This window comes from Chaetura pelagica, unplaced genomic scaffold (assembly GCF_000747805.2).
Source record: "Chaetura pelagica isolate M959 unplaced genomic scaffold, ChaPel_1.0 scaffold150, whole genome shotgun sequence".
Taxonomy (NCBI): domain Eukaryota; kingdom Metazoa; phylum Chordata; class Aves; order Apodiformes; family Apodidae; genus Chaetura; species Chaetura pelagica.
This window is the reverse complement of record NW_009952052.1, coordinates 2972113-2996117: the sequence shown is the minus strand read 5'-3', so window position 1 is coordinate 2996117 and position 24005 is coordinate 2972113. Positions and strand designations below refer to the sequence as shown.

Here is a 24005-nt window from a genome sequence, read left to right as displayed (position 1 = left end):
TTAGTCACTTTACGATGTCTGAGGCTTTTTTCTAGACGACATTAGAACTTAGTGAAAAAGGCTACCGTTGTGGAGAGAAAAAAACCTGAAGATTTCTGGAGGGAAAGGCAGCAGGGTGGATAGGCAGACACACACACGCCTCTGATGAATTAAGAGGCTCATTAAATTGGACTGTAAGAAAACCACTGAGTTATCAGCAAGAAAAAAAACAAAATAACTACAGGCATGGCAAGACTTGTGTATGGAGAAAGGGCTGAATAATTTAGGAGTGGTTAGTCAGAAGACAAATATGAGATGGCAGAGAGAGGTATGCAAACTAGCGGAAGATTAGAAGGTCTGTTGGATGACTCCTATTTACCCTTCCTTATAAAAGTGAGATCAAAAGTCAATTTAAATCTGATAAAAAGAAATACAAGATGCAATTAACTTGTAAAATTCATTGCCACAGGATATAAAGCAATAATCAGGAAAAAAAAAAAAAAAAAAGACAAGATTGGATGTTTCTCCCTGAATTGCTGGAATTAGACTTTTTGTAGGATCCAGATTTCTGTCTGAGTCCATTGTGGATTACCCAATGTCCGAACAAAAATATCATGTGCTTGACTATTGGAACTATAGGTATTAACACCATTTTAGAGGCATCTGGCACAAGTCAGAGTGCAGGAAGCACCAAAACAGGCTCCTATGAGATGCAGCCCAGGATGGGAAGCCATGCTATATATGTCCTGGGTCCTTCTAGCCACACAGGTAAGAATCTTTAGACAGGGCCCTGCGCTTTCATGGCCTTTTCAATCATACTCTAAAATCTCAGGGAAGGGCAGGTGGGCAGGATATCTGAAAGTGTCCATCTAATGCATTCCCAGGTTGTGGGAAAGGGGAGCCCCTAGCCAAAGGGGCCCTGCCTCTGCCTTGGCTGCTTCCAAGATGGTCACATACATGTGTTGGGGCACCAGGACCAGGTGGCATGCATGGAAGCAAGCAACTGGAGCTGCCTCTTTTTGCAGCAGACACAGCTTTGGCCGGGCTCAGATAAGCATTTCCACCATTTTGGAGCTTACACAGATTGATGTAAAACAGACTGGGTGGACATCTTCCTTAGATCTGTTATTGACAGCAATATCATCTATCAGTGGAAAGGTCAAATCATCACTTTCAAGAGTTATCAGTACGTTTAAAAGTAAAAAGTAATTTTTCTTCAAGAGGAGACTACAGGTTGTGGAAGACCAGTGCTTTAGTGCTAGGGGTGGGAAGGGAGGAAATGAAATAGTGCAGAGCGTGCTCAATTTGCCATCTAGAAATATGCAAATATTTCTACTCAGCCATACTAAATTTGAGATATAAATACCGTAACTCTGTTACACAATGTAACCATGTTGTTACATTGTCAAATCCTTCCTAATTGCTGTATTTAACACAGAAGCTATTAAAAGGAGGAATTAAAAAACTGTACTTTCTTTCTTGTACACAAGTCTTTTTCTAATGTAGCAGTTAGAACGTAACCATTTGAGAAACAGAGATTTCCTGCAATTCCCACTGGACTACTCTGCCCATCAGTCACTTTAGCAGTGCTGGTGGCAACATGCAGTTCCTGAAGGGATGTAAAAGAATGGAAACATCTGTGGAAACTGAATTTCTTCAAGTTTTTCGATCACTGATAAGCTAGTTGCAAGGCTTGATGAAGACACCTGGCAATCAGTTTGACTATACTGAATGTACCAATGGGCAAAGCTTGGGTTTTAAGCTGTCAGCATTGCCAGTTAACAAGGTTAAGCTGAGAAGACACCAGAAAACAGCATTTGAAAAAACAAATACTATCCCTAAAGCAACTGATAATGGCTGTGTCTCTAAATGACACAGCAGTCATGAAAAATGAAACCACTGACTGCACCTATGACCCTTTTCCTAAAGATCTTGCTCACACACAGCAAAGTCTTCAGCAAAACAGCAATAAAGTAATGACATTCAACAGGCATAAGAGTAATAATTAATCATGAAAAGCACCAAATAGATGGAAAGATGCACTGCAAATATAAAATAGCAGGATGTTGTCTGCTATCATATGCTACAAGGTGAATGTAAAAGGAACAAAGTGATCGATGCAAAAGGATTAATAAAAGTGTAATTACTACATAAAAATGTGAATAGTTGCCCACAACACAATACGATACACAATGCAAGATCACCCTAGAGACTAGACATTAGAGAGCATTTCTTTACTGAGAGGATGTTCAAACCCTAGAACAGGCTTCCTAGAGATATGGCTGATACCCCAAACATGTCAGTGTTTAACAGGCATTTAAACAATGCTCTTAACAACATGTTTTAACTGTTGGTCAGCCCTGATGTGGTCAGACAATTGAACTAGATGATCGTTGTATGTCCCTTCCAACTGAAATTTTCTATTCTTCTCTCCTATCCTAATCTCTCCTAATTATTTCTCACTGTGTTTCCCCTAGTTGCATAAGTGCTTTCAAAGCATTCTAGAAAGTTTCCTGCAGCATATGCCAAGGTCATAACTCCACTTAGACCTCTGCAAATTTGAGCCATGAGAAAAAGCAAGATTTGATTGACTAAAACCTGCAAGAGTAGTTAATCATGGCTCAAATAGTCAGATTGACAATGGTCTAATGTACCACAGTGAGGTATTAACATGCTTCCAAAGCTCTCCTAAGTAAGTATAGGCATGTTAGTCAACTAAAACACACAGTGAAAGTGGTTTTTGAAATAAAGCAGTACTGCAAGCCAGGGATATCACAGTCCCATCAGGGGACTGCACATATACCAAGGACAGAGTAATGGGCAAACACCTAGTCTAATACAATGCTATTTTGGACCAACATGGAAATCTTCCTAAACACTCCAGGTTTCTGCCTGCAGAGCATAATTTGCTGCTGCTAAAGCAAACTTGTACAGCCACTGAAGCAGCAATTCCACTCACAGAGGAGCTATGGGAAAGAGCTGACGATGATCAGAGTTGGGAGTTACAAGGAATGTCACACACTGAAGCAGCTGATCTGCAGCAAAACATCTGGAAATAAGCCAGGAAAGCTGGAATGATGAGATTTGCAAAACAAACCAATGACTTTACTGCTTTTGAGACTCCAAATGCTGAGGTAGGAAGATAAGTGAATTTGTCCCAACCCTGTCTGTCTTCCACACCAGCACTTATCTTAATAACTACCTAACTGTGTATTGGAGAATTTACACGTATGTATGGAAATCTGAGCAAACATCTATTCTATGGATATGATGGGAATTCAGTGTACTAAGGCAGGTTACAAACATCTCAAATCAAATAAAGACAGGTAGTGAAAAGGAAGGTATTTTCATAAGCATCTTCATATACCAGGCACCTCTACTAGCCACAAGTTTAAAGCCAGTCCCTAAAAAATGTGAGCAAAATTGAACCTACCAAGTTTAAAACCACAAAATGATGACTGCTTCTTGGTCTGTCAGTTGCTTACCTACTCCTGACTGTACATTTCCAAGGCACTGAAACCTTGTGGCTCACAAGCAGCACTGGAATTCTATAATATACATTTATACTATTGAATATTTAATAATATATAGTATTTAACAATATTACATTACTATTATTCTCATTATTATTCTACAATATACTTTCTGACATTCAAATATGAGAGATCATCACTCATTTGAAAGATTCCATAAATCATTTACAGAATTGGGGTGAGTATGGAGAGAGAATCTCAATATTTCTAAACCATTTGACTGTGATATTTAACTTTAGGACACTTTCCTAACGCATAAGAACTGGATTAGGAACCGCTAAATATTTTAGTGCAGGTTCAGAGTTATATAGAATCATACAATCGTTAAGGTTGGAAGGGACCCTAAAGATCATCAACTTCCAACCCCCTTGGCATGAGCAGGGAACCCTACCACTAGACCAGGTTGCACAAAACCTCATCCAACCTGGCCTTAAAAACCTCTAGGGATGCGGCATCAAGAAACTCCCTGGATAACCCATTCCAGTTCCTCACCAGCCTTATAGTGAAGAATTTCTTCCTAATACCTAACCTAAATCTCCCCTCTCTCAGTTTAAAACCATTACCCCTTGTCCTATCACCATCTTCTCTGATGAAAATTCCCTCCCCAGCTTTCCTGTAGCCGCTTTCAAGTACTGGAAGGTGCTATAAGGTCTCCCCAGAGCCTTCTCTTCTCCAGGCTGAACAGCCGTAACTCCCTCAGCCTGTCTTCATAGCAGAGGTGCTCCAGCCCTTTGATCATCTTGGTGGCCCTTCTCTGGACTCTCTCCAACAGGTCTACATCTTTCCTGTGTTGAAGGCCCCAGAACTGTACACAGTATTCCAGGTGGGGCCTCACCAGAGCAGAGTAAAGGGGCAGAATCACATCCCTGACCCTGCCGACCACACTTCTTTTGATGCAGCCCAGGACACAACTGGCTCTCTGGGCTCCAGCACACACTGGCAGCTCATGTTGAGCTTCTCATCTACTACCACCCCCAAGTCCTTCTCCTCAGGACTGCTCTCCAGCCATTCTTCCCCCAGCCTGTATTTGTGCCTGGGGTTGTGCCAACCCAGGTGCAGGATCTTGCACTTGGCCTTGTTGATCTTCATGAGGTTGGCACTGGCCCACCTCTCCAGCCTGTCAAGGTCCCTCTGGATGGCATCCCTTCCCTCTTGGGTGTCAACTACACTACACAGCTTGGTATAATCAGCAAATATGCTGAGGATACACTCAATCTCACTGTTCATGTCTCCAAAAAAGATGTTAAACAGCACTGGTCCCTGTACTGACCCCTGAGGGACACCACTTGTCACCTGCCTCCATTTGGACATTGAGCCATTAACCACAACTCTCTGGGTGCAGCCATCCAGCCAATCTCTTATCCACCGAATGGTCCGTCTGTCAAATCCATGTCTTGTCAGTTTGGAGACCAGGATGTCATGTGGGACAAAAGCCTTGCGCAAATCCAGGTAGATGACCTCAGTTGCTCTGTCACCATCCACCATCTCTGCAGCTTTGTTGTAGAAGGCCACCAGGTTGGTCAGGCATGACTTGCCCTTAGTGAAGCTATGCTGGCTGTCACCAATCACCTCTTTATTTTCCATGTGCCTCCTTGTCTTGTTTGGAATGGACATAACTACCTCATGCTGGGAAAATATTTTTAATAGCCTTCTAAGAAAGCAATTCTAATATCACAAATCAATTCTGTTTAGTAAAACGTCTCTGACTTTTAAAAGGCTTTCTATCAGAAATCTGTCTTCATGCTCAGATTCTTCACAATCCAGTGTTCTAACCTATTTCATCCTTTCTGGTGTGGATCTCTTCTAATATGTACTGCCAGAATTGTCTGTTTACAAATGACTGATTATTCTCTAGGTGAACAAAGTTCAAGTTTCTCATTTAGCAGATGACCACAACTAACAGCAGGTGACAGGGTAAATCACCTTCTCCTTCTGGACCAATTAATAATTATTTATTGATGTATGGATAGTTTCAGTGGGGCTGAGACAGTGTAATTTCCTACTCCGAATCTCCCAGAGTGGGAATTTAACCATACTTTACCCAGGAACCAGAAATTTCATTATTGGCTATTCTGCATGTTTGGGAGAGAGAGTGTTTCTAGTTTTGATGAGAAAGAAAAAAGGATCTAGATGGAATATAAAAAGCTTTTCCTCAGGAAAATTGCATGTTGTTTGTTGGTTTTTTTTTTTTTTATTTCCTTGATGTCAATTAATCAATATTTTTGCAATGAAAAATAATTTCATCACAAATCTTATACTAGCCTTGTTGACTTCCTTCATCAGCAGATACCTGAGTAGAGGCACACAATACAGATGCAAAATCGCTCAACCCTCACATCAAAACCTCGATCTCCAGGCGATGAAATGTGACACCACCCACAGCTCCCCAGTGGGAAAGAATTAGTCTCTAGACACACCCCACTCAGGTTGCCCAGTCCATGAGAGGTGCCTACTCAAAATATGATGGTAGTGATACTAGTGTAAGATCAAAACCTCATGCCCATTAATAAATGCAGATTCTGAATTCTTTAGCACATACCAGAAAGAAATTTCAACATGAACTGCATCGTGCCAAACTAGAAGGTTGCTTCTGAATAGCAGACACACAGTTTCCAAAAAGAGAAGACCAGAGCTTGATGTCTTTACTCATAGCAAACACCACCTTTGTCAGCAGGGAGTGTAGTAGTAGGCAAGAGTAAATGCAACAGAATAAGGCCCATAGATGATATTCAGACAAGAATAATTTCCCTTTACATTCCTAAAAAATGTACTGCCAGGATGGTCAAGCATGAAAATATGCCACTAAGTATTAGTTTTAAAAACCTACACAATTTGGGACCAAGTTCACCTGAAGAGCACCTCTGTACAGTGCACTTCATTATGGCTGATGAAACTGTTTGAGGACTTTAAATTTCCAGCCTTATTATGACTATTATCAGAGTATTTTCTGGAGTGAAGTGGGCAGCGTGTTCCTGAGATGAGTTCAAGTTGGACTGGCAGGAGACCTCCCAACATGGAGTTTGCTCTTGCTGAAGTTGGTTCTGCTGGGATTAATATTGAGACATGATGTGAGATGTGCCTCCTTGGTCAAGGATATACTTAATTACAGACCATCTCTGGGTTATTCAGAGTTCAAATTATACTGGAAAGAGTCTGTTTACATTGTTTATCATGAGGAGCAGATTTACTATCTGACTGTACTTAAGCTATATAATGTGTCTAAATACCAATGTGACAGACACACAATGTATCATTACATAAATATATTGAATTAATTCAAATTAAAGGTTCAGCATATTTTGTAACTCACTAGATACAGATCTGTTTGTAAAGTTTTGACAAAGGTGTCATATGATGGTTCATTACTACCTTAATAAATGAAAAATAGATCCAGTAATTTGCAACAGCCACTGCTATCACTTAATACTCTGAAATGAGGTTTGCCAGCCATGAAGCTCAAGAGCCTGATTACAGATAATGGACTTAAGCTTCCTGTTGGGGATTTCTTCATTCTGCAGCCTCAACAGAATTTGAACTTGCGACATTTCCATCATACTGTGGCTTGGTTAGAGGTAAAATAGAAGCAGCTGTAAACTGTTAATTGACTAACATGACATCTTTCACTGGGCTGGACGATCAGGAATTCCAGTTGCCCTGGAGAAGTGGCCCCCTGGCTGGCTTTACAAGGAGGTGATGCTTTCTTCCTGATTAGCAGACATGTCCTCTTTTATTTGACAGATTTTCAGGGAACGCGAATCCCCCTAAGGCACAGACAGACACAGATTTTTTCCTTGGCATTGGAATCCCTGGCACCCAGAGGCAGCAGTTAGGAGATGTGGTGCCTGGATTGCTACTCCCCTGCACAGTGTATCTCAGCAACATTGCTCTGCAGTGTTGATAGTCAGGCTTCAGACTGATATGCCCAGGAAGTCTAGGATTTGCAGAAGTAAGTGCAGCTTTAAGTACATACTTCCAGTGCCTGGGAGGGTATGTTGGTATGCCCTTTGCATTAGGTACACAAGCTCATACACAGTCAGAAAAAAAGAGGGATGACAGGTAACTCCTGCCATAGAACAAAATACAAATCCAGGTTTAATACTACACCATTACTCCTATTTTCACAGAAGTAAACAAGGGTACAAAACTGTCAAATAATTTGATAGATATCACTAACCTGGTAACACACAAAGCTGCTTGATGAACTAATTTGTCAGGGCAGTGACATTCTAGGCAAACTAATATAAGCACAGAGCTTTGGCCTTGCATAAAATGTTTCTGGTTATTAGATTATTAATGGAAAAAAATAAAGGCAGTCTGAATGTGACCCTTGAGGCAATCCTTAAATTTATTATTCCTAGCTCTTGGGCCATTCCCCTGTATGATTTATGTTTGATCACAAAAATAATCAGAGAACAGATTTGCTGGAGATATATAGCAAATTTAATTAATCGTAAACACACTAAGTCTTCAAAAATATTGTTTTACTGTAACAATAAGCAGAAATCATAACTGATGAGTAAATCAATAATAAAGCAAACACATGAAAAGTAATAGGCTGAAACCGGCCATGTGCTTTTAAGGAGACCTCAGCACTAAGTTCACTGAGTTTCCCCTGAGAATATCCCTTCTCCAGGCTGAACAAGCCTGGGTCTCTCAGCCTCTCCTTGCAGGGAAAATACTCCAGCCCCAATCATCTTGGTGGTCTTCACTGAACTCACTCCAGTTTACTGATGTCTTTCACTTAGGGTGTTGGAGAAAACAAAAGGGCTGCAGTATCTGAGATGTGGACTAATGAGTGCTGAGTAAAGGGAGACAATAATGTGTCTTGATCTATTGGCTAATACAGCCTTTTGGCCTTTGCTCCTAGGGCATACTCTGCCTTGACTGCAAAGCTGAGGTGTCAGGCAAAGAGTTTCCTTATGTGGCAAGAGCTGTAAGAAGACTTGCTAAAGATTCTTCTTCAAAAGATCAAACCTGGAGAGATGCTAAACAATTGAAACGCTCTTTAGGGATGCTAAAGTCTGGAAGTTTACAAATATCAAACAGCAGAAGAGAGGCAGAGAATCATTAACAGCAAGAAATTGAAGTTACTGGTTTAGTTTCCAGAAGCTGCACTAGTAACTATATAGTGTTTTGCAGAAAAAAGTTCCCTTTTTATCCAGTGAACCAGCATAGGAAGACATCCACAAGCAAAAGACTGTTGTTTTTTCATTAAGTCTGCTAGCAGATGATAGAGTTACAAGGGGGTCAGAGAAGATTCTTTCAAGGCTACAGATCACCCACGTGAATGTATGTGTAACAAGCACAGTAGATGAACTCCGGAGAAAGGAGGAAAAACCACAGTCAAGTGCAGTAAACCCCAACACTCACCAATGCCCGTGCCAGGAAACCTGCCTGAACTATTTCACAAACTGTAGGAGGGTGGCTGTGAGTTGTTTAAAGTCAGTCACCTCACAATAACATACAATTTTGAACAAGGAAGAACCCCTTTGTTCACTTTTGTCAGGAACTAGCACATCAAACAGAAGTTAATCACTGGCAAACTCACCAGCTGAATGGAGAGAGGAGAAGGAGGAGAAACAAAAGCTGAATCCAAGAAACTGCTTGTGTTTCTACACAATGGCATTTGGGAGAGTAGTAAACCACTCTAAGATGTCAAATGCTTCTAGTAAGTTCAAATTCTTTAAAGATTTAGGTGTTTCTAGCCATATCTAAATGGTTGAAGTAAGTTAATTTTACTAAGATAACAGTCTGGTGCATTTTTATGGCTGTGTGCTGACCAGCTGACCAAACCTGACTAGTGCAAAGTTTCAGGTGCACCACAAAATCTTGGAATAATAGTAAGTGTGGTTAAGGAGGGTAGCTGGGTTTGTTGACGCCAGGGAGAGTGCAGGTCTGAATTTCTAGCATTCCCTTGACTGATGACTGGTACAGGCTGGGAGGATTTTAACATTTTCTTTCCATTCTCCTTTTGGCTAGAAGGAACCTTGGGGCAAGTGCATGAACTGCTGCTGGACAGGCTGATCTCTTGTTGCCTGAACAAAATGAGTGTCAATCCCATTATGTCCTCCTCTCCCACAGTGCCATACAATAGCATAGATGGGGTCATTTTTTCTGAGGGGGAGACAGATTGCAATGCCTTTCTACCAAGTCATGCTCCTGTTCTTCAAGGTCCTTTCTCCATGGCAAAAATTCCTCTGGGGGATAATGTGTGGTTTTACCAGGGAATGAGGCAGAAGGCAAAAGCTTGCTTTACATGTTAGCCCTAACCAGTGCAGCAGCCTACTATGTCATAGGACAGCGAAAAATATTTTTTTTTGACTTGATCTACATGACAATATTGTTATTTACAGTTTGCACTGAGACCTGGGTATGTAACTGCTTTAAGTGTGTGACTGTTGTGCTAGATGCTGTGTAAGAGAATGTTTTCTGCCCCAATCAATCTGTAAATTAATGTAAGATACAAGCAGATGAAATTAAAGGCTGGAGAGAGGAAGGAGGTAGAGAAAGAGGTTGGAATGTTGATATCTTGAAGTTCCACAGAGGTCCTGTAAAAAGCATTTGCTCCAAACCATTAGAAAAATAAGAAATTATCAGATTAATTTGGTTAGTCATCTTTGATTCTTGCCTTTATTGGGAAACTATTTTCCTGCCGGTCGTTTCTAAAAACAGGTTTTGACTGATTTTGAGTTTATTCACCTTTCTTAGAGAGAATTTCTAGAGCAAAGAAGAGGAGGAAGAGTCTCTTGAAATAACTGTGGCAGTATGCTGTATCCTCTGTCAGGGTCACTGGCAGAGCAGACTTGGATTGCCATGCAGACAGCAGCAACACAGGAAGCAGCAAAATTGTCAGAAGACATTTCTAGGAAGGTTTTCAAACTTACTGTACAGTACATGTCTCATCACAGAGGTTAAATAAGGAGAACACAATGTGTTGAATGTGTGAACGTGTGCTCATGGTATGTATGCACATCTATAGAATGTGTCTACTATTCATGCCCATTAAATCCATACAGCTCCTATGATTTATTCAAGATTAGCTCTCAGTCCCTCATTCTTCCATATACGTGCCAGCTGTATGACACGCATAGCAAGATGTCTTTTGGTGAACATAAGAATCATGGGCTGACTGGTATTTAGGGACTTTGGGATATTATATGTAGAAAAGCCTTGGGCAGATGACAGCTGATAGACAGGTATTCTGGACTTACACTGGGTTTGATTGCATTAGTTTTCATTCAGCAGCAAAACAGAAGGGGAGGCTTTTATCTTAAAACAAATCTGAGCTGGAACACTCACCTATGACACAGAATGGTTTCCTTGCAAAGCGCAGCCTCCCTTGCCATCCCCGGTACCGACAGCAGCATCCAGCAGACCAGATACGAATAATAAATTCCAAACCAAAGACAACAATCATGACAAATTCCTAGAAATGGAAAATAAGAAAAATGCTCGTTACAGATAACCAACTCTGAAGCATCAGGAACCTTCTGACCACTGTCTGTGTGTATCAGTACAACACCTTGAGCACCTGAAGATCCCAAGCCAAACTTGGTGCTCTGTTCCCTAGGATGATTACACACCTACACACAAAGCAGTCCTCAGAGCTCCCAGGTGAAGGGTCCAAATCTACCCTGAATGACATTAAATATCCTCTAAGATTGACTACTATGAGACACTGAAGGACTGAATCATACTCAAAAATACCAAAGCACAATATTTAGTGACTTTGGATATGAAGACCAGACCATGTGTAATTTAGACAGCTAATGAAGAATATACGTTATATATCCACATCCCTAAAAGTAGCTCTTAGTTTGAAAGCTGACTGTATTGTTAGATATATTCTCATTGTAGCAATATACAGATGAAGTGATTAAGCTGATGCAGAAGAATTTAAGAAATAAATACTTACATTGGGCATGTAATTTTTTGTAAGACAGCAAATGGACATTCACACTAGGCATAAATTTCCCTGGACAGCTTGCGAATTAAAGCATTTAATAACTTGCCTTGTTTCTGGCTTGCCTATTTTCCATACTGAAACCTTAAGATTGTCTATTTCAATAGCATGAACTTGTATTTATACAACTTCTATTGGAAGAACTTTTTCAGTGCAGCAGAGAAGTCAACAGAGTTTCAGCAGTAGAGCTTGAAGCACAATTGAACTCCATACCTTAAGGAAATACAAATCCCTAGAATATGCAGTGATATAGTACATACACACTAGTATGAAATTATAAACTTAATTTAGACTGTCTTCTAGAATGGCATAATAAATTTTGAAATGATAACATAAAATTTTGTGTGTTCAATAAAAGGAGAAAGTACTTGAAGGAACTTCTTGAGCAGTTCGTCAAGAAGAGGATGAAAGTTATATCTTATTTGGCAGCTGAATGTATTTCCATGTGCAGGAGAAAGCTATTCCTTGTCAGCCAATTAATTTGTTATGTCTACAGCATGAGGACATAAGGAAACACTGCAAATGAATCAGATAGAAGAATATTTTCAAGGGTAGGGTTGATCAAATGGTGACCTTTTCCCAATATACAGTTTGCATGTTTTTAGACTGTGAGACCCGACAACTCAGGAAGCCAATAAGGCTTTAAATACCACATATATCAACTCTGGCATTAATTTACCTAACAAATGGCATTATGAATACTGTTTATGTAATGGTGCTTTACTAGCTTGTGATCACTGGAAGTACATCGAAACAGTATGAATTTAATTTGCTTTTGCTGTCACAGAACAATTTGAAAATATAGTATTCCTTCCTAAAAACATGTCAGCTTGTATTACTACACCATGTTGAAAGAGTTTTTAAAGCCTTCTTCCATGTCTTGGTTTCCAGTTTTGTAAATCCCAAACTAAATTCCTAAATTGCAGTTAAAGGAAATACCACTTTTTTTTGTTAGAAAAGAACACATGGAAAAATGAGTGTGATTGTTTATGGTTTTCTTTTTATTCATTCTACTACAAGAAAATTTTACTTAATGTCATGGACAAAGTTATTGCACAATTTTAGAAAGGATTTTGTGCAAAAGTGATGAAGTTCTCCATATAGTAACAATAACTCTCAATACTTGGCTACTATGTGGTACATTTCCTTGTAAGAAATTCTCTGTAGGCCAAGAATAAAATGTACAAGAAGCCAACTGGAAAAAAAGGAAATAATATGTATTTTAGTTATTTAACTACCACTTTTATAGTAGTTGTTAAATCTTGAATTTTCAAATCTGGTTTACTCGTCATTAGATAATGTCTTTGAAATTATGAGGGATGAGGGCAGGCACCCAGGCCATTTGACATCTTATTCTCCTGATTGAGTTTCTTTTTTCGGGCAGGGGTAAGAGATGCTGAAGGACAAGAGGTCAGCAAAGCATGAAACATTCTTTGCTTCCAAGAAAATCTATTCCTTGTTAAAATCTCATCACATTTAACTGGACTAAAGTTTCTCACTTCCCTGGAAAACACACTGCGTGTATAGATGTATGAGCAACACCTCCTGCTTTGTAAGTACGCTGACGTTGTCACAGGCATCTTAGAGGACCTGATCCACACATGCAGGAGCGTGTCCTCTGCCACACTCTAGACCCCAGTAGGGCCTCTCATGGAGCACTGGCAGGAACAGAGTACTTAATGATCCTGGAAAGATGAGTCTACAGCTTCAGTTCAGTTAAATTAGTATCACAAAATTGCTGGTAGAAGTTGAAAAGAGGTAATTTTGGGGGGAAGTTTACTACTCTGGTTCCTATTAGTGCTAAACAGTTTAGTATTCATCATCTGTACTACTGTTAGCAATTACTATTTGCTACACTTCTCAGTTACACAGAGATGAAAAAAAACCACTGGGTGCTGAAAGCACAGTTTTGAGAGTCTTTTTTACTACATGGTGTACTCCTGTGTCACGAGGCAGAAATCCAATTTGTCTCTCACACAAGGCACATACATGTATTACAAAGAGAAAATTAATGGAGCTGTATCTATTCTGAGAGAGAAAATGAGCGTAAGGATATTTTCTCTCTTTTTGTTTTTTTTGAGGGTGGAGTAAGAATTTAAGGTTTTTCTTGGTGAAACAACCTGAAATGTCTTTGGTCATTCCTTGAAAAACTAATTACAATTTCTAGCAACATTACAAATTTATGCATGCTGATATTTTATCAAAATTAACTGAAGTTTCTGCTACTTCAGTTAATTTGAACAACAGCTGCTCTAGTTTCAGTAAGTGGGCTCAAATACATTTAAGAAGTCTCTGTGCACTGGAATATTGCAAGAAATGCTAGTTTAAAAAATATTATATATGGTTTCCTCCCACGCATAACAAAATTACTGGAGGTTTTAAAATATAGGATAAGCTTCAATAACAGAAAAGACATTCAGTAAAGTGGAGATGGGTTTTCAGGTTAATTTTTGCACTTTCTGAAATAGTGATATTTTAAAATCCTTATCTCTCAGTCACTCAAAGAATCACAAATTTTGAAGGGAATCCATATCATCATGAATAGTGTCTAAAGGAAAAGGATTTTCTGAGAAAACATGGATGCATTTAAACAGAAAAATATGCCAATTTTGTTGTTTTCTGGATTGTTCCAGATTGAAACCAGAGAGAAACTAAAAATCCTACACCACTGTGGAAAAAAAAGAAGGATGTTTTAGTAATCAGTGTGCTTGATCATAATGTAAAGTCAAATCTCTGTCAAGGTTAATGCAGGCCAGGGAATTACATTAATTTTTCCTATGGCAGCTGCACCAGTTTCTTGGTTTTCCATGGACAAAAATTGGAAGCATGCATCCCAAACAAGATCAGGATACTTTTTAAAGTTTTATTTTATTTTGAATGGTTTATTGCAAAATGAAGCATAAATCTAGGCTTTTAATTACCTTGGCTTTAGTTCCTTTAGCACTTGAAACAGAAAATCTGGACATAATTGGAAAGGCATGTGATGGAATAAATAATTAGACCTCATATGATTTGTAGGCCTGGTGTAGAAATGATGCATTCCACGTATCACTGTCCTACATATAATATTGTATTACTTGTGTGATATGAATAACAACATTTATATCAGAATGGGAAAATCCTGCATTGTTGATAAATTCAGTAAGATTCTATTAGAATGGATGAACAAGTTCCGATTTATCATAGAATCAGAGAATTACTTAGGTTGGAAAAGACCTTTAAGACCGAGTCCAACCATTGACCCTACTCTACCAAGTCCAGCACTAAGCCAATACTCTCAAGTGCCACATCTAGACGACTTCTAAACACATCCAGGGATGGTGACTCAACCACCTCCCTGTGCAGCCTTCCAATGTCTGATGACCCTTTCCGTGAAAAAGTTCTTCCTAATGTCTAGTCTAAACCTCCCCTAGTGCATCTTGAAGCCATTTCCTCTTGTTCTATCACAAGTTACTTGCGAGAAGAGACCAGTGCCTATCTCTTTACAGTGTCCTTTCACATAGTTGTAGAGGGTGATGAGGCCTCCCCTCAGCCTCACGTTCTTCAGACTAAACAGCCTCAGTTCCCTCAGCTGCTCATATAAGACATGTTCTCAAGGCCCTTCACCAGCTTTGTTGTCCTTCTTTGGACATGCTCCAGCACAATATGACGTCTACTGGAAACCCTTCTCTCCTGAGGTAGAGCAGAGGAATGCCTTGGCCTTTGCAATTTCTCCCTTTTCCTCTACCTTGTCATCCTTCTGCAATCACAGCTACATCTGGCCCTGCACCACAGCTACCACAATCTGAAACTTTTTTGGCTATTTAAGCTCACAGTTAGTGTTTCACAGTGACTACTATGGCAGATGCATTGGTGGTTTGGACAGTGGAAAGTCTTTCTTCCTCCTCAAAGCACAGTTCATCCAGACTATTGAATGTTTCATTCTGAGATGTTTCTGCATATGCAGCTCCAGTTGTCATGGGGAAATACGCATATGGATATGCGTATTTCTGCATATGCAGGAGAAGCAAGGCTGAAACACACAGATCCAGTCACTTTTGGCATAAGGAACACAGGGGCCATTCTGCTCCTGACGTTTTTTACAGCTGCATGTGCCTTCGTTGCTCTGCCACTGGAACAGTAAATGGCAGAAAAGGAAAACAAGAGGTCATCCAGGGCAACATTTCTATTTACAGATGGTCCTGGAGGACTCTAATGAACAGGGTTGATAATGAAATCAAGCATACTTTGTACAATCCAGCTACCATGAGCACTTTTTTCCTTTTTTCTTTCTTACCTAATTAGGAGACAAGTGATGATTTGTTGAAATTGTCCACATTAATATGCTTCTCAGGTGTTTTTTTAATGATAAGGATTTCCCTGAGCATAACATATTAACAGAAAAAAAACCTGCTTCTATCATAGGTTTCATGTTCATTTACATAACTGCTTATTAAAATTTTAAATAATTTGCTACTGCTGAAATTAGGTGCCTTGGTCGTAGACTATCATTTCTGGGAATTAGAACCATTTTTGAGATGAGAAAGGGGCCAAAGTTGAGCACTCTGTGCTGTTCTCTAAGGATGCTTCTTGTTATTTTACCTGAGTAAATGAGCTGACGTTTGGATATAAGAAATCCGCCCACAGGACAATGGCTCTGTTTTATTTTAATTGTATTTCTTGCATAGAAATTTTGTTGTTAAGCAGTCTAAAGGCTAGTGAAGTAGACAACAGAGCTGCAGACTGATGTAAGGAGTTGCCTGCCTTGAGATCATAGAAGAACTGAGTCTACAAGTGACAGCATTAGAAGCCAGGGAAATAAGCTATAACAAATAAAATTAATCCCTAGAAATAAGTTTTCGTGAGTGTTTGTCTACTTGAAGACAACAGCTCTGCACTGCAGCTTCACTGCAGAGGCTCATCTGTTGTAAATCAGCACAGACTCCCTACAGTAGCACAATAGCAGAAATAGGAGGAGCAATGAGAATAGAGCTTGGGAAGTGCCCCTCTTCCCTAAAAACTCATAAACAGAGACATCTAATGTATCCAAATAAGTTGGAAAAGAGGGAGAATAAACATGTTCTCATCCTTTAATTTATGGCTGACTAGTTTAAGAAAGTCACCAGCTAGTAAAATGTCTTCATCATAGAATCATAGAATGGTTGGGATTGGAAGGAACCTTAGAGATCATCTAGTTCCAACCCCCCTGCCATGGGCAGGGACACCTCCCACTGGACCAGGTTGCTCAAAGCCCCATCCAACCTGCCCTTGAACAAATCCATGGAAGGGGCATGCAGAACTTCCCTGGACAACCTGTTCCAGTGTTTCACCTCCCTCAAAGGAATAATTTTCTCTTCATATCCAATTTAAATCTCCCCTCTTCAAGTTTTAATCCCTTTGTCTTCTCACTACAAGCCCTTGTCAAACGTCCCTCCCCAGGTTTTCTGTGAGACCCTTCAGGTACTAGAAGGCTGCTATGAGGTCTTCCTGGAGCCTTCTCTTCAGGCTGAACAGCCTCAGCTCTCTCAGCCTGTCTTCATAGGAGAGGTGCTTCAGCCCCTGATCATCCCTCTGGCCCTCCTCTGGTTACTCCAATGAATAGCTGATACTATTAAAACAGCATTGCTTTGTTATTCATCATTAAAGAGGAGGAGATTATTTTCTCATGCAATTAAAGCAAGAACGTAACAGCTCAGCTTATGCATCCCTCTCTCAAGCAAAAAGCCCTCTACTGATTCAAAGTACAGAGCATCAGAGTTGCACTCTACACTTTAAACAGATACTGCAGATACTGTAGGGCTGTGAGGGGAAGTGGACACTAGTCTCTCTCAGAGAAACCTGAGGAAGGTTTGAGCTTTAAGTAGTTGTGATGCAGAAGCAGGTGGAGGACTAGGGACACTTCTGTTACGCTGGCTAATTTCCAGATTTATATCAACAGATATGAATATGTGCATACTTTATTCTTAAAAAATAATAGTATAATTTGAATACACATTTGTATTATTCTTCATTCAGCATTAGAAGTGGAGATCCTGGATCTAAACAGCTAACAAGTGTACTTGCACATGCACATATATACATAAGGATCCAATGTTTTAATTCTTTCCAAGTGCAGTTTAACAGTGGGAGAGGTGGCCATAAATCTAAAAACATATCCCAGAATAGACCCTAAATGGTGCATAAATCACAACCAGAGCATTCAGTTCAGCTCCCAGTGCAACACACAATAAAGATGAAGTTAAATTTACGCACTTTTGGGTCATTTATCAGTTTTATAATGAATGTGATACTTTGACTACACATTTTTTTTCAAATTATGATTAAGATTTCCCATGTTAATTGTACATTAATAGACAATTATTGAAAAATCAGTTCTCTACCTTTTAATCTAATACACAACTATGAATCTATTGATATACTACTAAAATCCCAGTGATACGCTTAGTTTTAATTAGCTATATGTTATATAGGAATTCTGCTATCCAGCTCCCTTTTAGCTTTTTTGACTTTATTACTTGAAATGGCACCTATTAGTCATGTTTCTTTATTCACTACAGAAAAAAGCCCAGCATTTTTATGTCAAGTAAACCCAGTTTTGAATCAGACAGTAAAAACACACACCAGAATTAGGTAGTTGCTAATTAATTATGTTTTTCATAATCTCTTATACAGTAAATACAAGTATCTACCATATCAGACCCAACACATGATTCATAGCACTGAAACTGCTAACTTTTCTCAGCATCCATGAAGGATGAAGCCACCCTTCTGTTTTCCCAGATGACCAGAGTCACTTCACATCATCACCATGGACAGGCTGTTGAGGATCTGCTGATGCCACAGGGATGAATGGCACACATGTGCTGGGCAGCTGAGCTCCCAGCCACCAGCCATCACAGTTGCTGCGATTACCATGTCAGTGCATGTGTGGTCAAACACATTTCAAAACTCCTTTTGGCTTTTGGTAGATACTGTTCTTCGAGGAAGACCCTGGTGATCACTGAAAACTCTTTTTCAAACTAGGAAAATAGCAATGGGAAATCTTGACTTCCCCACTCATCATGTCTATCCTGCTATAGTCATGTTTCTAATGGTGCACGTTACAGGCAGACATTCACGCACATGTCTCTGCAGCAACACAGCTCTCAAATCTTCCTTTTGAAAACTTTGTGACGAATTTGGTATCTTAGCTATGTCCAAAAGAAATGAGAAATAGGTACCAGCCAGTACAGACTCTGAATCCTTTTACACTCTTGCATCCATGTTGATTTTGTATTGATACAAGAGGGTTGGACTAATTGTTATGGCTGAACACATGTATGTGAATTAGCTGATAACTTTTGACATGCTGTACAGAAAAGCAAGACAGGATAGTCATTCTTCTGCTTCTTGATCTTAGCATATTTGGTGCTGTTAAATCCTAAAGACTCTGCAAACCATGTTTGCTGTGTTCTTTTTTAAAGTGATTTCTTCTTGCACTTTCCCACTTCGCAAAGCCCATTAACAGAGCCTTCTGAGGAGTATTTCAGTGCACGTTTTGACCACTGGAAGACAGACCTACAGGCATCTGAGATGATATACACTGAAATATTTCCAGTATGAAACATGTTCAGAAAGCAATTTTACAAAAGTGTTTTCTGACAATTGGCAATTTTTGGCAAACTAGATTCGGAAGGCTTTTTACATAAACTGCTAAAATCCTGCTAATGCATTTAGTTTCTTGAAGACACTAACTTCTGTCATCTCATCAAATATTTCTGTCAAGTCTTTGGTTACAATATCTTTATTCAACTCCTGAGGTTGAGTGAAAACGACTACTTGATCCACTCATTTCAGTCCAATAACTGGACTTTGAAAGCTAGTACACCAAGTCTTGTGTTTTACAAATTATGCCATTTGCTGATGTTTTGCAGCTTTTCCTAATACCCTTTTTTCAAGGCTTATGGAATTTTGGTCTCTTGGAAAAAGAAAGGAACAGATCCCTTCCACATCCTCTCAAAAACATACATATATCTTTGTGAGACATACATTTCCTGTGATCGTATCTTCATCTGGTGCAATCAGCCAATTCCTGTCTGGTTCAGATTTGATACCAAGGTTATTATCCTGTCCATGACATACACCCTTTCTTTAGGCACTCCATGGAAGCCTGCATGTTTAAAAAGGCCAGTACTTAATTTGTCAATTCAGCTTTGTAGCACACTCACAGTTCACAGTCATCAGGACTGGACTTAGTTTCAGTGTGTCTCTGTGCATTTATCATTACTTACTCTTCAAACTCTTTTTGGATGTTTGTATTATAGGTATGTCTGCTACAGATAATTTTCATATTTGTCTGTATGTTGATACCTATTTGCTTGAATTCCCAGTTTTTATATTGAATCTTGTGAACAGATTTCTTCTCTCACTTGAGGAAAGTTCATATTTAACTGTAGCAAGCTGTGTTTTTGCATGCTTTGCAATATCTGTGCAAAATGACTGAGTGGATTGTGCTTTCTGTATGTTACTTGGATGGTGGGTGTTCCCTAGGTTTCCAAACAGCCTTCATATCACTGATGTTCTGCCTTTTTTCATTATTTTCCTTCTGTAATTTAGTGCTTTGTAGATTTTTCCCTTACATATAATTTATAACCACATACTTTGGATTTTCTCTGGAGACATATTCTGCATTTCCATTTGGCAAATCAATATTTCCCTAAGAAGGGTCAGGTCTGAATTTCTGATAGAGAGTTTGATATCTATCCATTTATACTGTTGCAATAGAAACTGTTTTTTGCCTGATTTAAGGAGTTTGCTCTTGCACTCCATATAACAAATTTTGATTCTTACAGAACTCTGGCACAAAGCCAATGGAATTCAATACTGAAGGGTCTAGCATAAACTATTACAAATGTACATCTATGGAAAATGGTACACATAACTTGGAAGTGGTTTATCATGCTACCTTGTTACTTAAACTGACACAACAAGAAGGAAGACATGTCCTGGAAGAGAAGTTTTTGTGCTTGTTTGTCCTTAAAGGAGGTCCAGGACAGCTGGTTTGGGCCTTTAGCACAGCTTAGCCTAAAAGAAGACATGCTTTTTCTACCTCAAGGAATGCTATCCCTATTAATGTGAATCCTGATACTCCATCAATAACATCTAATCCTCCCCATTTTCCACTCCTAACCTCAAATTCCTCACAGAGATTCCATGTTCTCTTACAGAAAGGGGCCCTTGGAATGACTGGCTAAAAGGCTCTTTACTGAATAACATGGACAGTCCTTTCCCTCTTTAGAATGCATTCTCCAACTTTGACTGCTACTTCTCCATATGTTGAGAATCAAAGGGAATCAGAAACTGATTGTTCACAGTATCAGTACCTTCTCTCCTGACTTTCTGCAGATAGCCATATAGTGTCATGGACAAAATATGCCAACTGACAGCTCTCATATAAGAACACCTAACAAGAATATAAAACAGTATCATATACATATTTAAGTAAATCAATGCTGACTTTCCTACTACAGGTTAGTAATTTTAATATTAAAATTGCAGCAGGTCATGAGTTATGTAACACTTCATACTGCTTGTGGGTTTGCCCTTTCTATCAATTTTTCTCCACTGTACCAGCCATTTCTCTGTTTGTTCAGAGGGAATAGAAAACAATTTCATGAATGGTATTTCATACAGCAGCCCTTGATCTGTGGTGACTCCAGTGATCTTAACATTGTACAGGAAATGGAGATTTCCTGTTGGAAGTTTAGCTGGTTGGTAGTTTTGCCTACCTGGGAAATGCTCTGGCAGGGACACTGAAACTCTCTGTTGTCTTCTACTGCATTTGCTATTGAACGCTACAGCATTGAGACAGATAACTATTCATAGTTATCCTATCTTCTTTAAGTGATTCAGTTGCGGGATTTTTCTTTGCCTGATTGCAGATCATGTATAATAATGCTGTTTTAGTCATCTTTAGTCATCAAGCCTATCTAAGCTTTCCCAGTAGAACTACAATAGATTGCATTTTTTAATTACAAGAGAAAAATTATTCCGTTCAATATGAGATTTTGCATCCTTCTCTTTACAAAGGTTATTTCAGCTTAATACAGAAGACTAAAAGAAAATAAAGGACAAAACAATACTGATAATGTAATCAGGTCCAGAAACATATTAATATTAGGCTTATGCCAGTATCAAGATGTCTCTGTTCTCTGATGGATTTGAAGTGTATTTTATCATCCTCAGCACTCTTGACAACAGATTTTTCATAGATACCTTTACAGTTTTATGTGTGGTGCCATGTTCCTTTGTTATGAAATAATTTTTATAGTTTATCTCTCTCCACAGCTACAGTTTTTGCTTACTTGTTTTAGAGCTTGGTTGGTTGATAGTACCAGCACTGCTTTCTGACAGAATTACAGCTTTGGGGATGTCTACTGTTATGTTTTTAAAATTCACCTTTTCACTTATGGTTTTGCCTTCTGCCAGACTTCCTCCTAATAATTTTCTGTTTCAGAAAGGTGCACCCAGGACTTACATTTCCAGTGGGAGGTCAATTCTGTTTGCATTCAAAAATTCTCTAGCAGTTGAAATGAGATCTGGTCCAAACAGTAAACTCTGACTTGTTGAAATCAGTATACATAACAGGAGAGTACCATTTTAATCAGCAAAGATGTGAAATTATTCACCTTGATAAGGTAAGAATATTTTCTTTCAAAGCTAACAGGTTGTTTATTTTCACATTGTTGAATTGTTTTGTGCTCATGTTTTCACCTTCTTTTGAGTGTACATGAATCCAAATAAAACTGAAGACATGAAGGCATGACATTATCAACATTAAATTTCCCTTATTCTGTTTTCGATAACATCAGCTTTGCATATCTAACAGACATAACTTTTCAGAGATTTCTGTGCAGAAATTTTGAAATTCCAAAATCTTGCTTTGATTTAGGATGAAAAAAAACGTTTAAAATTAGTATTTCCTGAGAAACACTGATTCTGGGTTTTGACAAGCCTAGTAAATCTCAAGATTATTCCATTTTTGCTTTTATGCATTGTTTGCTGGTCTTACAGAGCTATACATCCAGCCTTTGTTCACATCTCGTGATCTTTTATCCGAGTTCTGGGACAATAAATCTAAACTGATCAATGGTACTTTTTGAATGCAGCACTACCCATCTCCATTTTTAAAAATCCACTCTGCCCAGCTTTAAAATTTTGTAGTGGCTTTCTATGCTTTCATCTCTGTGGATGGACTCGCTCCCCTAGAGCAGAGACAAACTAAATATGTGCTTGTCTGCTACAGGGCAACAACATCCTACATGTTTTAATCCTCTGTCTACATTTCTTTTATGGGAAAATGTTAGAATAGAAAAACCTTAAGAAGCTCTTAATTGCTAGAAGCACTTACTAGATTGTCTCTTGAATTCGTGTAAGTGACCACAGTACGTACAGAAGCTACCCTAATCTTCTGCACACTGTCTGCTTTTATGTCTTTGGGAGCTATTTCTGCCTGAAGAATATGTTCCTAGAGTATGTTTTCAGAGGTCCTTATCTTACAGAACTAGGCACAGGTTTCTACCCCAGTCTTTTTCAGAGAAAAAGCCAAAACAAATTTGATAAACTCAGTTCTGCAGAAATTCACCTGAGTTTTGAAATCTTTCCATCCAGATTAAAATACAAAATTGTGAAAATAATAGAATACCTGGTCATTTCAAATAAAATTACATTTCTTTCCTACAGTCTCAATTTTACTTCTAAGCCAAAAGTTCCACACTGCTCAAATACACAAATAAGATCTTATGACAGGTCAAATGAAACATTTTATCTGCTTCAAGAATTTTTTTGGACTTCAGGATTTGTCAAATCTTTGTGGGTCAATTAGAAACATTTTATTTATTTTCTTGAATTGATAGCAAAACACCAGAAGTGAACCAGTTATTCACATAGCTTTAGTTGAAAATAATCTTAAAACATAGATATTTTGGTGATAAGAGTGAATGACCTCCAGTTCCAGATACATTCTTTCTTGGCTATCTTCTCCAAAAGATTTGATTTTGCCTTCCCAGCCTAAATCCTACTTCTCTTTGGTAAAGTGCCAACAAACGTACTTGTAGATCAGCAATACACCAACATTTATTTTCTTCCTGTGTTATCTGGATTCTTAAGCTTTTTGTGGCTTTTTTGGATGTTGAAGTAGAGTTTATTCTACTGTCTGTCTGGGGTATATATAACTTCAGTGCCAGAAGTAGTGCGCACAGATGAGGCTACAGCGTAATTATAATTGTGGGTGTAAGGAGTTTTATCTGATGCTCTCCCTCTGGAGACCATCAGTACTTCTGGACAAAAATCTAATCAAATTATTGGCTGATGTAACAAGCCAGTATTTCTGTATGTAACACGCACTTTCATTTTGAACATGAAATTAAAATATTATATGTGTTTCCCTTGACAGGCCCCCTGATCAGTAGGTGTGTGGCAATAGGGCAGCACTAGCGCAGATGCCTGGCTGGGCATGGCCCAACACGGCGCGGCAGGTTTGTTCTGGCTCTGGGAGCAGAGCTCGGGCATTC

At 39.0% G+C, this 24005-nt stretch overlaps 1 protein-coding gene across 1 annotated transcript in view; it reads right to left on the bottom strand.

Annotated features, from left to right (window-relative positions):
• The window catches only part of KCNQ5 (potassium voltage-gated channel, KQT-like subfamily, member 5), an 85244-nt gene that overhangs the window by 58250 nt on the left and 2989 nt on the right, over nucleotides 1-24005 (bottom strand). The window contains exon 2 of the mRNA XM_010003359.1: nucleotides 10812-10938. Coding sequence (XP_010001661.1) covers nucleotides 10812-10929 — 118 coding nt within the window. The 5' untranslated portion in view covers nucleotides 10930-10938. The remainder of the gene's footprint in view (nucleotides 1-10811; nucleotides 10939-24005) is intronic.